Consider the following 16,759-nt stretch of genomic DNA (forward strand, 5'->3'; position numbering starts at 1 on the left):
ATAAAAATAATTCCAAGATTTTGATCCCAGGATTCATTCTTCAACTACGTGTTAATGAATTATGTCCTGGTCATTGGAGATAAAAAGTGATTTTGGTGAATATAGTCACCGCGTTAATGGACCAAACATTGTTTGAGAATTACATACATTAAACCACTAATTTGAAGTGTGATTAGTGTTAGGAAAGGAGAAAGTATTATGATAATTCTTAATAGGGGACCTAAATTAAGAATGAAGAGGGTGCTTCCTGCTCAGGTAAATAACCTTTCAGGAAATTATGTCCTCACTGTAAACTAAAGAATGAATAGTCATTAAGCAGATGAATTTGTGGAGAAAGATTGTTCCAGGTAGAGAGAAAGGCAGACTCAAAGGCCTTGAATCAAGAAAAAACATGATGAGTTTAAGGAACTGAAGTTTATTATTACTAGAATTAGGGTCTAAGATAATATGAGATTGATGCTAGAAGAAAAGGTAATAATAATTTTGAAGTTGTTTTATGTGGTAAGAGCCTTTTTAAGAGTTGTAAGCAGAAGCTGAAACCTGATAAAATTTGTGAGGTTTTTTTTTTTTGAGATGGAGTCTTGCTCTTGTCGCCCAGGCTGGAGTGCCATAGCACAATCTCGGCTCACTGCAACCTCTGCCTCCCAGGTTCAAGCAATTCTCCTGCCTCAGCCTCACAAGTAGCTGGGATTAAAGGCGCCTGCGACCACACCCAGCTAATTTTTGTATTTTTAGTAGAGACGGGGCTTCACCATGTTGGCCAGGCTGGTTTCAAACTCCTGACCTGATCCGCCCACCTCAGCCGCCCAAAGTGCTGGGATTACAGGCGTAAGCCGCCTTGCCTTTACCGGGCCTTTGTGTTTTTTTTTTAAAGATCACTCAGGCTGCTGTCTAAAGAATGAGTTGGAGGATGATGAAAGTAGAAGCAGGAAGAACAATGTTTCAGTTGTCCATTGCTGCTTAACAAAGCACCTTGAACTTACTGTCATGAAACAATAATAATCAGTTATCATCTCACAGTTTCTCAGGATTCCCTTCCTTTGGTTGTAACTACATGGTGGTGAGGTAAAGTCATCTCAAAATATTCCTTGTTTGGTCAGGCAGGCGGCTCATACCTGCAATCCCAACACTTTGGGAAGCTGAGGTGGTCAGATCATTTGAGCTCAGGAGTTTGAGACCAGCCTAGGCAACATGGCAAAACTCCATCTCTACAAAAAATACAAAAAAGTAGCTGGGCATGTTGGTGCATGCCTGTAGTCCCAGCTACTCAGGAGGCTGAGGTGGGAGGGTCGCTTGAGCCTGGGAGGTGGTGGTTGCAGTGAGCTGAGATTGTGCCACTACACTCCAACCTGGTTAACATAGTGAGACCCTGTCTCCAAAAAAAAAAAAGGCCAGGTGCAGTGGCTCACACCTGTAATTCCAGCACTTTGGGAGGCCGAGGCGGGCAGATCATGACGTCAGGAGATCAAGACCATCCTGGCTAACATGGTGAAACCCCGTCTCTACTAAAAAGTACAAAAATAAATTAGCCAGGTGTGATGCTGGGCGTCTGTAGTCCCAGCTGCTCAGGAGGCTGAGGCAGGAGAATGCTGTGAACCCGGGAGGTGGAGCTTGCGGTGAGCCAAGTTCATGCCACTGCACTCCAGCCTGGGTGACAGAGCAAGACTCCGTCTCAAAAAAAAAAAAAAAAAAAAAAGGATTCTTTATTCAAATATCTGGTGGTTGATACTGGTTGTTGGCTGTGACCTCAGCAGGATCTATTGGCCAGTATGCCAACTCATTGCTTGGGCTTCCTTGCAGCTTGGAAGCTTGAATCCAAGGGCTTGTGGCGGGGCCGGGGTGGGAGTGGGGGGTGGAGATAGAGAGACAGACCTTTTCTAACCTAACATTGGAAATCATCACATTCTTCTATTGAATTTCTTTGCTAAGGCAAGTCTTCAGTGGCAGCAGAGAGGGACTAGACTACAACTTGATAGGGAAACTTCAAGAGATTAATGTACATATTTTAATAGCCCCACAAGGAATTACACTATTGCTTCAGGGCAGGGAGATAACATTATCTTAGTCTTGATGGCTGTAGTAGAAGAAAGGAAAGTGGACAGGTTCAAGAGTTTAAACTAACAGAAGACAGAATTTTATGATTTGTGGGGAGGGTGAAGGAGCAAGAATAAATGATGTGGCCTGAGCTTGGATAACCAACGTCCTGCCACACGATGGATGGTCAGTATACATAATGTTAGCTTTATGGTATCATTCACTGATGTAGGGAATCTGGATGGAGGAGCTAGTTTGAAGGGAGCGAAAATGAAATGAGATGTGAATATGAGTTTGAGAAATCTGTGAAACATGCAAAAGTAGACAATTAGAAGAAAGGTCTATTCAGAAGATAGAAATTCAGTAGTCATCAGAATATAGGTGATAGTTAAAAGAATTGCTAAAGAGAGAATAGAGAGTCAGACAGGAAAAAAGCTTAGACTAGAAAGTTTTTAAAAACTATAGCATTTAAAGGTTGGAGAAAAGGAAGGGGTCATTTTTCGTTTTGGTAATTTTCAGATAAAACTGAAGATTGGTATGAATATTTAGAAGTCACTTACATACTGATGATAATTGAGACTATGAGAATAAACATGTTCCCAGTGGGAAAGTAAGTATAAAAGGTAAATAACAAGTACTCTGTATTGAGGACCTCCGCAGTTAAATTCAATGGAGTTGCAAGTAATTGAAAGTTAATCAAAGGATATTATAGAAATAGTGTAGGCAGGATTTTAAAGAATTATGAAATCAAATATAGCTGAGAGTTTGAAATTTTTTACTTTTTTAAAATTTTATTATTTTTCTAGAGACAGGGTCTTGCTCTGTCATCCAGGCTGGAATGCAGTGGTGTGATCATAGCTCACTGCAGCCTCAAACTCCATGGCTCAAGTAATCCACCTGCCTCAGCCTCCTGAGTAGATAGGACTACGGGTACAGGAAACCACACTGGGCTAATTTTTATTTTTTGTTGAGACAGGGTCTCAGTACGTTGCCCAGGCTAGTCTCGAACTCCTGGCCTCAAGTGATCCTTCCACCTCAGCCTCCCAAAATGCTGAGAGTACCGGTGTGAGCCACCGTTCCTGGCCTGAAAATGTTTAAGTATCAAATTGAGACAAGGGTCTATAGGCCAGAGTTGATGATAAAATAAAAAAAAAAGTCTTAAAAATTTAGACATGGCTATTGGATATTATTTGAAGAAAGTTATTGGTAATTTGAGAAAAATTCCACAGTCTGATGATATTGGAATCTAGAATGCCTGAGGCTAATAAAGGAATATCTAGTATAGTTATCACATTTAAAAGTCATATAGATAAGAAATCCATTAATTAACTTTGGAGAAGTATGACCCATGAATAATAGTAGTAAACTAGGCAGCATGGGAAGTGACTTATTTTGAACTGATTTTTAAATTATTAGTATTTTTTGAGACAGGGTCTCGCTCTGTCGTCCTGATTAGAGTGCAGTGACTCACTGCAGCCTCGACCTCCCAGGCTCAAGCAGTCTTCCCAACTTAGCCTCATAAATAGCTGTGACTATAGGTTTGAGCCAGCATGCCTGGCTAATTTTTTTATATTGTTTGTAGAGACAGCTTCTTGCTATGTTCCTTAGGTTGATCTCGAATTCCTTAGCTCAGGCATTCCTCCTGCCTTGGCCTCCCAGAATACTGGGATTACAGACATGAGCCACTGTGCCCACTCTTTATCCAACATTTAAGTCCCTTAGCTTAACTGGACCTTAATTTATTTTTTATTTATTTTTTATTTTTGACCTTCATTTTTGAAGAATTAAAATTTTTTCTTTCTAATCCTTACCTCAAAGTGAGAGTTGTTCTTTTTAAATTTACATATTATTAGAGAAATACAGGCCAACTTTGGTTTTATCTTGTTGTAATAACCTTTTTCAGGAAAGTAAACCATCAATTTACCTATGATGTGTAATCTTGCTATGGAAAATAGAGTAGTACTCCCTTTTATCTGTGTAAAAACTTATTTAAATAACTAGCCGTGTCCAATTTTGTCTATGTGTGATTTATTGTCTCTTTCAGTAAACGGAGTTCCCTCTCGAAGTCCAAGATTAGTTGCTTCTGGGGATGACTCTGTGGATAGTCTGCTGCAGCGGATGGTACAAAATGAGGACCAAGAGCCCATGGAGAAAAGTATTGATGCTGTGATTGCAACTGCCTCTGCACCACCTTCTTCCAGTCCAGGCCGTAGCCACAGCAAGGACCGAACCCTGGGAAAACCAGACAGCCTTTTAGTGCCTGCAGTCGCAAGTGACTCTTGCAATAATAGCATCTCACTCCTATCTGAAAAGTTGACAAGCAGCTGTTCCCCGCATCATATCAAGAGAAGTGTAGTGGAAGCTATGCAACGCCAAGCTCGGAAAATGTGCAATTACGACAAAATCTTGGCCACAAAGAAAAACCTAGACCATGTCAATAAAATCTTAAAAGCCAAAAAACTTCAAAGGCAGGCCAGGACAGGGAATAACTTTGTGAAACGTAGGCCAGGTCGACCTCGGAAATGTCCCCTTCAGGCTGTCGTATCAATGCAAGCATTCCAGGCTGCTCAGTTTGTCAACCCAGAATTGAACAGAGGCGAGGAAGGAGCAGCACTGCACCTCAGTCCTGACACAGTTACAGATGTAATTGAGGCTGTTGTTCAGAGTGTAAATGTGAACCCAGAACATAAAAAGGGGTTGAAGAGAAAAGGTTGGCTATTGGAAGAACAGACCAGAAAAAAGCAGAAGCCATTACCAGAGGAAGAAGAGCAAGAGAATAATAAAAGGTAATTCCTCATTTAACATATTATCTGAGTAGAGGAAACTAGCTTTGAAAAACTGTAATGTAACTCTATAGCTGAATTATTTCATCTTATAACCTTTCATTTTTTACTATATGAGACCATTTCTTTTCAAAAACTGTTCTTATGTATTGCTTTTACAAGTTATAATTAAGAATCAGAGAGGCTAGGTGCAGTGGCTCACACCTGTAATCCCAGCACTTTGGGAGGCCGAGGTGGATGGATCACTTGAGGTGAGGAGTTCAAGACCAGCCTGGCCAACATGGTAAACCCTGTCTCTACTAAAAATATAAAAATTAGCTAGATGTGGCAGCGCATTCCTGTAATCCCAGCTACTCAGGAGGCTGAGGAGGGAGAATTGCTTGAATCCAGGAGGCTGCAGTGAGCCAAGATTGCACCGCTGCACTCCAACCTGGGCGACAGAGCGAGACCCTGTCTCAAAAACAAACAAAAAAGAAGCAAAGGGCAAGTAACAATCCACTCTGAACCCACTCACTTTACAGACAAAGGAAATCAAGGCCCAGAAATATTATGTATTTTATCCAATATAGAGATGTATGAGCTCTGTGATCATTTTATGTGCATACCACATTTTGCTTATCCATTCATCCATTGATGGATACCTGGGGTGTTTCCATGCCGTAACGCCGCTATGACAGCGGGTATACAAATACCTCTTTCAGACCCTGCTTTAACCTTGGGTATATTCTCAGAAGTGGAATTGCTGGATCATGTGACATTTCTATTTTTAATTTTTTGAGGAACTGCCATACTGTTTTCCAGAAGGGCTATACCATTTTGCATGCACAAAGATTTCAGTTACAATGCACAAGGATTTCAGTTACTTTACATCCTCACCAACACTTGCTATTTTCAATTTTTTTTATAGCAGCCATCCAAATGAGTATGAGATGGGTATCTCATTGTAGTTTTAATTTGCTGTTCCCTAATGATTAGTGACAAACATATTTTCATACGCTTATTGGCCATTTATGTATCTTTAGAGAAATGTCTACTCAATCGCTTTTTCAATTTTTTGATTGGGCTATTTGGTTTGTTGTTGAGTTTTAACAGTTCTCAATATATTCTGGATATTATTCTCTTAACCGGCATATAAGCAAATCTTTTCTCCCATTCTGTGGATTGCATTTTTACTTTGTTTATGCTGTCTTTTGACGTACAAAAATTTCTGATATCTATGAAGTCCAATTGTCTGTTTTATCCATAAAGCTATGGTAATCAAAACCATATGGTAGTAGCATAAAGAGAGACATATAGACCAGTGAAGTAGAATAGAGAGCCCAGAAATAAAACCTTGCATGCATGGTCAGATGATTTTTGACAGAGGTGCCAAAACCATTCAGTGGGGTAAAAGACAGTCTTTTTAACAAATCATGCTGGGAAAACTGGGTATCTGCATGCAAAAGAATGAAGTTGTAGTCTTACTTTAAACCATATACAAAATCTAACTCAAAATGGATCAAAGATATAAATGTAAAATCTAAAACCAGAAACTCTTGGCCAGGTGTGGTGGCTCACACCTGTAATTCTAGCAGTTTGGGAGGCCAAGGCGGGCGGATCACGAGGTCAGGAGTTCAAGACCAGCCTAACCAACATAGTGAAACCCTGTCTCTACTAAAAATAGAAAAATTAGCCAGGCGTGGTGGTGTGCGCCTGTAATCCCAGCTACTTGGGAGGCTGAGGCAGGAGAATTGCTTGAACCCAGGAGGCGGAGGTTGTGATGAGCCGAGATTGCGCCACTGCACTCCAGCCTGGGTGACAAAGCGAGACTCCTTCTCAAAAAAAAAAAAGTAAGTCCACGCATGGTGGCTCACGCCTGTAATCCCAGCACTTTGGGAGGCTGAGGCAGCTGGATCACCTGAGGGTCAGGAGTTCGAGACCGGCCTGATCAACATGGAGAAACCCCGTCTCTACTAAAAATACAAAATTAGCTGGGCATGGTGGCACATGCCTGTAATCCCAGCTACTCAGGAGGCTGAGGCAGGAGAATCCCTTGAACATGGGAGGTGGAGAGGTTGCCGTGAGCCGAGATTGCACCATCACACTCCAGCCTGGGCAACAAGAGCAAAACTTTGTCTCAAAATAAATAAATAAATAAATAAAAATAAAACTGTAAACTCTTAGGAGAAAATATAGGGCAAAAGCTTCACAGCATTGAATTTGGCCGTGATTTCTTAGATGTAATAACAAAGCCACAGGCAATAAACCATTCTTATTTTTATTTATTTATTTTTTGAGATGGAGTTTCACTCTGTCACCCAGCCTGGAGTGCAGTGGCACGATCTCCACTCACTGCACCCTCCACCTCGTGGGTTCAAGTGATTCTCCTGCTTCAGCCTCTTGAGTAGCTGGGATTACAGGTGCGCGCCACCATGCCTGGCTAATTTTTGTATTTTTAGTAGAGACGAGGTTTCACCATGTTGGCCATGCTAGCCTCGAACTCCTGACCTCAGGTGATCCACCCGTCTCAGCCTCCCAAAGTGCTGGGATTACAGGCGTGAGCCACCACGCCTGGCCCATATTTAATATTTTTTAATGAACCAATTTAATGTTCATCATTTATAAATGGCTTTTCTTAATGTGGCATGTTCACTCTTACTCATATTCTCTATCATCTCTCCTGGTGAATCCTGTATAGAGAGGGTTTTTTTTTTTTTCCATCCACCTATATAAAAATAATTGCTTTTTTCTAGAGAATATATTTTTTAATTTCAGGAGCAATACACGCTGGTAATAAATAATTTAATTAAACTAGTAGTTTACTGATTTAAAAGTAAAAGTCTCTTTTCACGTGCTCTCACTTGCTCTCATCCCATTCTTCTCTCCATGGATAACGCTATTAACAGTACATTGTGTATTCTTTAATGCTGAGAGCTTGTCATCAGAACATACAGAATTACCTTATACTGTGGTAGGAATATATCATAATTTATGTAATTACACTGTTGTGATTGACTAGATCTTGCTTTTTTATATTTAGCTCTTTATGTCACTTATGTAATACTGAATATTAGCTATGAGTTAGAGGTTTAATTTTCTTTCAGTACTATTGATTAGTTTAGCCATTCCCAACTTATTTGGAATGATACATTTATCATACACTAAGTTTTTGTTGTTGCTGTTGTTGTTATTGTTTTTGAGACCGAGTCACCCAGGCTGGAATGCAGTGGCGCAATCTTGGCTCACTGCAACCTCCTGGGTTCAAGTGATTCTCATGCCTCAGCCACCCAAGTAGCTGGGATTACAAGCATGCGCCACCATGCCCAGCTAATTTTTGTATTTTTAGTAGAGACGGGGTTTCCCCATGTTGGCCAGGCTGGTCTCGAACTCCTGACCTCAAGTGATCCGCCTGCCTTGGCCTCCCAAAGTACTGGGATTACAGGCATGACTCACCACACCCAGCACTAAATTCTTTTTTTTCTTTTTTTTTTTTTTTTGAGACGGAGTCTCGCTCTGTCGCCCAGGCTGGAATACAGTGGCACAATCTCGGCTCACTGCAACCTCTGCCTCCCAGGTTCAAGCGATTCTCCTCTTGAGTAGCTGGGATTACAGGTGCACACCACCACACCACCATGCCTGGCTAATTTTTTTGTATTTTTAGTAGAGACGGGTTTTTACCATATTGGTCAGGCTGGTCTCAAACTCCTGACCTGATGATCCTCCCACCTCGGCCTCCGGAAGTGCTGGGATTACAGGTGTGAGCTACGGCGCCCCACCATCCTAAATTCTTATATACTGTTAGATCTTAGGGTCTTTTCAATTTTTTTTTTTTTTTTTTTTTTTTTCTGTGTCCCAGGCTTAAGAAAAAAGTGATACATGATGTGGGATTAAAATCAAGAACATCATTGAACTTCACCTTCCCTCCAACCAGTTGCCCCAAACTCCCCTGCCCCCACCCTTTGTGTTCCCAATTCCTTCCTTAGTGAATGAAGAACTTAATTCCAAAAGCCCTGGCACAAACTCCAGGTTCTCTTTCCCTAGCTCCTCCCCTCCCCCTGTCCCCCATTCCTAGAAGGGCAGGCACCTCAGTTTGAATGCATGGGAGAGCCCAGGGTGGTGACGGAGACGGGGGAAAGGCTTCCCCCTCAGGGAAAGGGACCGAGGAGTACAGTGCAGTGAAGTGAGGGCTCCCATAGCCTGGGGTACCAAAATGGGGCCCTGGGGCCAGAGGAAAGGACACTGGTACCCCTGAGAAAGGAGACCCAGCAGCCTCAAAATCCTCTCGTTATGCATAGTCGCTGCTTGATTGCTTGCCTTTCTGGCACCGGTTACAGAACCACACTCGGACCACATCCTTCTCGAGCCCAAGCTGCTGGGCGATGTGGCTGATCTGCTGCAGTGTGGGTTTCGGGCACTGCAGGAACAAATTCTCCAGGTTGCCTCTCACTCGGTTCTCGATACTGGTTCGCTTTCTCTTTCGGGCCTGCAAGAGGGTTTCTGCTTTGCATGTCTCCTGAAGATTTTCATTGTTGTCAGCTTCCTCCACCCACTTCTGCAGCAAGGGCCGCAGCTTACACATGTTCTTGAAGCTAAGCTGCAGAGCCTCAAAGCGGCAGATGGTCGTTTGGCTGAACACCTACCCAAACAGAACCCCCAGGGTGAGCCCCACATCGGCCTGTGTATATCCCAGGGTGATCCTCTTCTGCTTCAGGAGCTTGGCAGATTGTTCGAGTTCTTTCTGCAGAGCTTTGATGTTCTGGGACTCCTGCGGGTTTTGCTCCAGCTTCTCCTTCTCCAGTTTCACGGCACCAGGGGGGGACGGTGCAGGGCTCCAGGGAGGTGCCGTCGGAGTTGCTCTCCACCCTGACTCCTGCTTCGCCCTCAGGCTGAGAGGTCTCCAAGCCGCCTTGGGGCACTAGCCGCACTCCAACCTGAGGCCCACAGTACGCCATCCCCCCACAGAACTCATACAGCGGGGGGCATGGGGGAATCCCCCACACCTCAGAGCCTGACCCAACTCCCGGCCCGATTCCTGGCCCTCCAGGAGGGCCTTGGAAGCTTAGCCAGGTCCGAGGATCAACACAGCCCGGCTCCGGCCCCCCTGGCCCATCACCTACACCGCCTGGAGGGGGCAAGAAGGCAGGCATCCGAAGCCAGGTGTCCCGCCATGGGGAAGGAAGGCGCCCCAAGCTGGGGGCCTGGTGAAATGTCAAATATTTTTATATTCCTTTCTATCAGTCTATTTTGATATCTCTGTCATAGCAGTTTAATTATTGAAGCTTTAAAACACTGACAAGGAGGATGATTTCTGCCTTTACTGTAGTTTGAGACATCTTGACCATTTATGTTAGGAAGGGTCATCTTTAAAATGTGCTTCAAGAAAAGGCTTTCATCAGCCTGGGTAACATGGTGAAACCCCGTCTTTACCAAAAAATACAATAAATTAGCTGGGCATGGTGGTGTTGCACGCCTGTGGTCCCAGCTACTTGGGAGGCTGAGGTGGGGGGATCGCTTGAGCCAGGGAAGCAGAGGTTGCAGTGAGCCTAGATTGTACCACTGCACTCCAACCTGGATGACAGAGTAAGACTTCGTCTCAACAACAACAAAAAAGGCTTTTGAATAGGTTAGCCTTTCTATTCCAGCAAATTCTAGTATCATGGTCAGCAAAATTAAACACATACTTTTTCACAAGATTGTATTCTGAGATTTGAAGAGATTATAAAGAGAAAGATAAAATTTCTGCCCTCAAGAGATTGTGTAGGGAAGGACATGACACACTGAGTTCCCAGAGACAGCAACAGTTTTTCAACTTGTTCTAATTGGAGCTTACACTAGTACTTGTTATATAATATGTATTCATTTATTTTTTCAATTAGTATTTGTTGGAAGATTATTATGTTTCATGTACTTAAAATTGATAGAGTGGTGAATAAATCTAGAAACTTTTCCTACCGTCATGGATTTTAACCATCCAAGTGCTATTATGAAGAGTTACTTAGAGTTATAAGAGTACTGTATATAATAGAAATAACTAACTTAGTTTCCCAGAAAAAGTAAGGACTATGCTAAAAATGTGAAGAATAGGCTTCATCTGTTATTTAAAGGAGTGAGGAGAGAGCATACACAAAAGTCTGAAAAAGCATGATAGTTTCAGGCAAGCGAAAGAAAGCTTTTGTGGTCAAAACATGGAGTAGAGTAGCATGGGATACAGATAGAGGTTGTAGGGATCAGATTGTGCCAAGAACCTTGTATGGTGTATTAAAGATTTTGGTCACTATTTGTTGATTAATATAAAACCAGAATGCACAGGAAGAATTTGATGGTTATGAGGTGGGCTTCTAGACTCGGAAAACCTAGGTTCAAATCCTGGTTTTAAAAAGAAAAAGGTATATTTTTAAAACACTTATAAATTATTGCTGTAAAAAATAAAATCAGGCCAGGTGTGGTGGCTCACACCTGTAATCCCAGCAGTTTGTCAGGCTGAGGCAGGAGGATCACTTGAGGCCAGGAGTTCAAGACAGCCTGAGCAGTGTGGCTGGTTGTAGCTACCCTGTTTCTACAAAGAACTGTTTGTTTGTTTGTTTTAGACAGGGTCTTGCTGTGTCCCCCAGGCTGGACTACAGTGGCACAATCTCAGTTCACTGCAACCTCCGCCTCCCAGGCTCAAGCGTCTCCACCCCCATCCCTCCCCCGCAGTGGCTGGGACTGCAGGCGGGGGCCACCAGGCCTGGCTAATTTTTGTGTTTTTTGTAGAGGTGGGGTCTCACTATGTTACCCAGGCTGGTTTTGAACTCCTGCACTCAAGCGATCCTCTCAACTTGACCTCCCAAAGTGCTAAGATTACAGGTGTGAGCACCGCACCTGGCCCATCTCTACAAAACATTTAAAAATTAAATGAGCGTGGTGGCTCGTGTCTGTGGTTCTAGCTACTTGGGAGGCTGAGGTGGGAGGATCACTTGCACTCAGGAGGTTGAGGCTGCAATGAGCTGTGTTCCTCCACTGCACTCCAGCCTTGGTGACAGAGTGTGACCTTGCCTCTAAAAATACATATATATTATAGCAAGACTTTGTCTCTAAAAATATGTATCTTATAATGTATATTATATATAAATATTATATATATATATATATTTTGTTGTTGTTGTTGAGACGGCATCTTGCTCTGTTGCCCAGGCTGGAGTACAATGGCTTGGCTCACTGCAACCTCCACCTCTTGGGTTCAAGTGATTTTCCTGCCTCAGCCTCTGGAGTAGCTGGGATTACAGGTGCCTGCCACCATGCCCGGCTAATTTTTGCATTTTTAGTAGAGACAGGGTTTCACCATATAGGCCAGGGTAGTCTCGAACTCCTGACCTCAAGTCCGCCCACCTTGGCCTCCCAAAGTGCTGGGATTACAGGCGTGAGCTACCACACCTGACCGAAAAAAATTGTTAAGAGCTTGCTGGCCACACCAATAGTCTCAGCTACTCTGGAGGCTGAGGCTGGAGGATTGGTTGAACCCAGGAGTTTGAGACCAGCTTGGGCAATGGCAAAACCCTATTTCTAAAAACAATTTTATGAAAATAAGAAATTAAAAGAACAAGTGAATGAGCCTGAAAATGATATTGGAAGAATGTAAAACTTACACCTTAAATTAATAAAATAAGGCAAATGTGTAACAGTAAGAGTCACTTTTAAGACCAAAGTTCTTTGAAAACTAATAAAATAGACAAACTTCTGGTAAAGCCGATCAATAGGAATGAGAAAGGGAATAAATAGGGATTTAAAAGGAAATAAAGTGTATATAAGAGATTAAAAATTTACTACTGTGAGAACTTTAAGCCCATCAAATGGGAAAACTGTTGAAATGGACATGTTCCTAGAAAAATACAATTTTAACAAAACATACTCAAAAGAAATTACCTGAGCACTCCTATTGCCTAAATTGAATCTATTATTTAAAGTCTTTCCCCAAGAACAGCATCAGACCCAATTTTAACTTCTACCACACTTTCAAGAAAAATATTATTCCCATCTCATTAAAGAGAATATGGGCTGCAAACAGAAGAGGATACACCTAAAGAGAATACATAAACAGGCCAGATGAGGTGGCTCACACCTGTAGTCCCAGCACTTCGGGAGGCAGAGGCAGGAGTATTGCTGGAGCCCAGGGGTTGAAGACCACCCTGGGCAACATAGGGAAACTCCATCTCTACAAAAAACTTAAAAATCAGCCAAGTGTGGTGGCGCATGCCTGTAATCCCAGCTACTCGGGAGGCTGAGGCAGGAGAATTGCTTGAACCTGGCAGGCGGAGGTTGCAGTGAGCTGAGATCGCATCAGTGCGCTCCAGCCTGGGCAACAGAGTGAGACTCTGTCTCAAAAAAAAAAAAAACTTAAAAATCAGCTGGACGTGCTGATGTGTGCCTGTAGTCCCAGCTACTAGGGAGGCTGAGGTGTTAAGGGATTGCTTGAGCTTGTCCAGGAGGTCGAGGCTACAGTGAGCCATAATCGTGCCACCACATTCCATCCTGGGTGACAAAGTGAGAACCTGTCTCAAAAAACAAATAAGAGACAAACAAGAGAATACATAACATAAGCTAAGTAAATTTTCTGTAGAGGTCGTACCCATATAAATATTCAGGAGGTGACCATACTTTCCCTGTTTGTAAACCCCTTTTCTTGCCAGAAGCTATAACCAATCTTCTGACTTTTAAGGTAACCACATATTTACCTTTTAAAATACTATTTATGTGTGCAGCTCTAAACAATACAGCTTATTCTTCCTGAATTTCATGGAAATCTAATTATACAGGTTGGGTGCCATATCATGCCTGTAATTTCAGCAATTTTGGAAGCTGAGGCGTGTGGATCGCTTGAACCCAGGAGTTTGAGAGTAGCCTAGGCAACATCGTCTCTACTAAGAATACAAAAAGTTAGCCAGTTGTGGTAGCACACGCCTGTAGTCCTAGCTACTCAGGAAGCCAAGTGGGAGAATCACTTGAGCCCAGGAGGTAGAGATTGCAGTGAGCCAAGATCACATCACTGCACTCCACCCAGGGTGACAGAGTGAGACCCTGTCTCAAAAAAGCAAAAACAAACAAACAAAATTAATTACAGAGGACATATGCTATTGTGTCTCACCTTTTTTTGCTCAACATAGTCATGTTAAATTATGTATGTTAATGCATGTTGCTGTAGTTTTAATGTGTTGTTTGTGTGTAATACAGTTCTTCGATTTTACTCTTGGATTATTTTCAACTTGAGGTTATTGCCCAAAAAAACTGCTTTTAATATTCCTCTAATGTCCACTGGTGGATATGGACACTAATTTCTCTAAAGCATTGTATATATATATATGCCGAGACCAGCTTGGTCGGGCAGACCCTAACCCAGTGGCGCTAGAGGAATTAAAGACACACACACAGAAATATAGAGGTGTGAAGTGGGAAATCGGGTCTCACAGCCTTCAGAGCTGAGAGCCCCGAACAGAGATTTACCCGCGTATTTATTAACAGCAAGCCAGTCATTAGCATTGTTTCTATAGATATTAGATTAACTAAAAGTATCTCTTATGGGAAACAAAGGGATGGGCCGAAATAAAGGGATGGGTTTGGCTAGTTACCTGCTGCAGGAGCATGTCCTTAAGGCACAGATCGCTCATGCTATTGTTTGTGGTTTAAGAACGCCTTTAAGCGGTTTTCCAGCCTGGGTGGGCCAGGTGTTTCTTGCCCTCATTCCAGTAAACCCACAGCCTTCCAGTGTGGGTGTCATCGCCATCATGAACATGTCACAGTGCTGAAGAGATTTTGTTTATGGCCAGTTTTGGGGCCAGTTTATGGCCAGATTTTGGGGGGCCTGTTCCCAACATATATATATATATTTTTTTGAGACGGAATTTCATTCTTGTCGCCCAAGCTAGAGTGCAGTGGCACGATCTCGGCTTACTGCAACCTCCACCTCCTGGGTTCAAGCAATTATCCTGCCTCAGTCTCCCGAGTAGCTGGGATTAGAGGCGCCCACCACCACGCCCGGCTAATTTTTTTGTACTTTTAGTAGAGACGGGGTTTCACCGTGTTGGTCAGGCTGGTCTTGAACTCCTGACCTCAGGTGATCCACCTGCCTTGGCCTCCCAAAGTGCTGGGATTACAGGCGTGAGCCACTGCGCCCAGACTTAAGGCATTATACTAATTTGTTCTCACATTGCTATAAATACCTGAGACTGGGTAATTTATAAAGAAAAGAGGTTTAATTCGTTCATGGTCCTGCAGGCTGTATAGTAAGCATGATGCTGGCATCTCCTAGGCTTCTGGGGAGGCTTCAGGAAACTTACAGTCATGGGGAGTATACTGGTTACAGGGCCAGAGCAGGAGCAAGAAGGAGAAGGACGACGTGCCATACACTTTTTAAAGCACCAGATCTCGACAGAACTCACTCACTATGGCAACGACAGCATCGGGGGATGGTGCTAAACTGCTTAAGAGAAAACCACCCCCATGGTCCAGTCACCTCCCACCAGGTCTCACCACCAATATTGGTGATTACATTCCAGCGTGAGATGTGGGCAGGACGCACATCCAAACTGTATCAGGGGCCAGGTGCAGTGGCTTGTGCCTGTAATCCCAGCAATTTGGGAGGCTGAGGTGCGTGGATCACCTGAGGTCAGGAGTTTAAGACCAGCCTGGCCAACATAGTGAAAACCCATCTCTACTAAAAATAGAAAAATTAGCCGGGCGCAGTCGCTCTTGCCTGTAATCCCAGCATTTTGGGAGGCCGAGGTGGGCGGATCACCTGAGGTCAGGAATTTGAGACCAGCCTGGCCAACATGGCGAAGCCCTGTCTCTACTAAAAAGTACAAAAATTAGCCAGGTGGTGGGCGCCTATAGTCCCAGCTACTCAGGAGCCTGAGGCAGGACAATCGCTTGGACCCGGGAGGCGGAGGTTGCAGTGAGCCGGGATCTGGCCACTGCACTCCAGCCTGGGCAACAAGAGCGGGACTCCATCTCAAAAAAAAAAAAAAAAGAAAAATTAAAATTAGCCAGGTGTGGTGCTGCATGCCTGTAATCCCAGCTACTCATGAGGCTGAGGCAGCAGAATTGCTTGAACCGTGGAGGTGAAGGTTGCAGTGAGCTGAGATCAGACCACTTCACTCCAGCCTGGGTGACAGAGCGAGACTCTGTCTCAAAAAAAAAAAAAAAAAAATTATATCAGAGTATATACCTGGAAAGGTAATTACTGAATAAAATAAAGGATTTGTCCCAAGACTTAATTTCAAGCTATGGAGTATTAAGGTGGCGTGGAATTGAATAGATAAAAGAAACAGACCTACACATATATGGAAACTTGCTGGGTAACAGAGGCATATCAATAAAGAACTGTTCAACAAACTGTACCCAGTAAGTTGAAATTCCCTGGGGATCAGAAGGAAATTGGATTCTGTCTTATCCTCTATACAAAAAATCAACTCCCAGTTGATTAAATACAGTTGACCCTTGAACAACACAGATTTGAGATTTGCGATACTTAAACTCACAGATGAACTGTGTAGCCTAGAAAAAAATTTTTTAGTTTTTAATTTTTATTTTTTGTGGATACATAGTAGGTGTAGCCTAGAAATATTCAAAAAAATTAAAAAGTATGTCATGAATGGATAAAATATATGTAGATGTTAATCCATTTTATCGTTTGCAGAAAGACATAAGATATACACAAATCTATTATAAAAAGTTAAAATTTCACTGGGAGTCCGATGTGGGCAGATCACCTGAGGTCAGAAGTTCGAGACTATCCTGGCCAACATGGTCAAACCCTATCTCTATTAAAAATATAAAAATTAATGGGCCGGGCGCGGTGTCTCACGCCTGTAATCCCAGCACTTTGGGAGGCCGAGGCGGTCGGATCACGAGGTCAGGAGATCAAGACCATCCTGGCTAACACGGTGAAACCCCGTCTCTACTAAAAAATACAAAAAGCTGGGTGCGGTGGC

The 16,759-nt window shown here is 43.1% G+C and overlaps 1 protein-coding gene and 1 pseudogene across 7 annotated transcripts in view; one reads left to right on the forward strand and one right to left on the reverse strand.

Moving 5' to 3' along the window:
- ASH1L (ASH1 like histone lysine methyltransferase) overlaps nt 1-16,759 on the forward strand; it is a 227,669-nt gene that overhangs the window by 119,740 nt on the left and 91,170 nt on the right. For all 7 annotated transcript variants that reach the window (XM_063604700.1, XM_063604699.1, XM_063604702.1 and 4 more), the window contains one exon: nt 4,079-4,820. In XM_063604700.1, the coding sequence (XP_063460770.1) occupies nt 4,079-4,820 (742 nt within the window). The remainder of the gene's footprint in view (nt 1-4,078; nt 4,821-16,759) is intronic.
- On the reverse strand, nt 4,841-9,980 carry LOC100983307 (POU domain, class 5, transcription factor 1-like; annotated as a pseudogene).

Source organism: Pan paniscus, chromosome 1 (assembly GCF_029289425.2).
Source record: "Pan paniscus chromosome 1, NHGRI_mPanPan1-v2.0_pri, whole genome shotgun sequence".
NCBI lineage: Eukaryota > Metazoa > Chordata > Mammalia > Primates > Hominidae > Pan > Pan paniscus.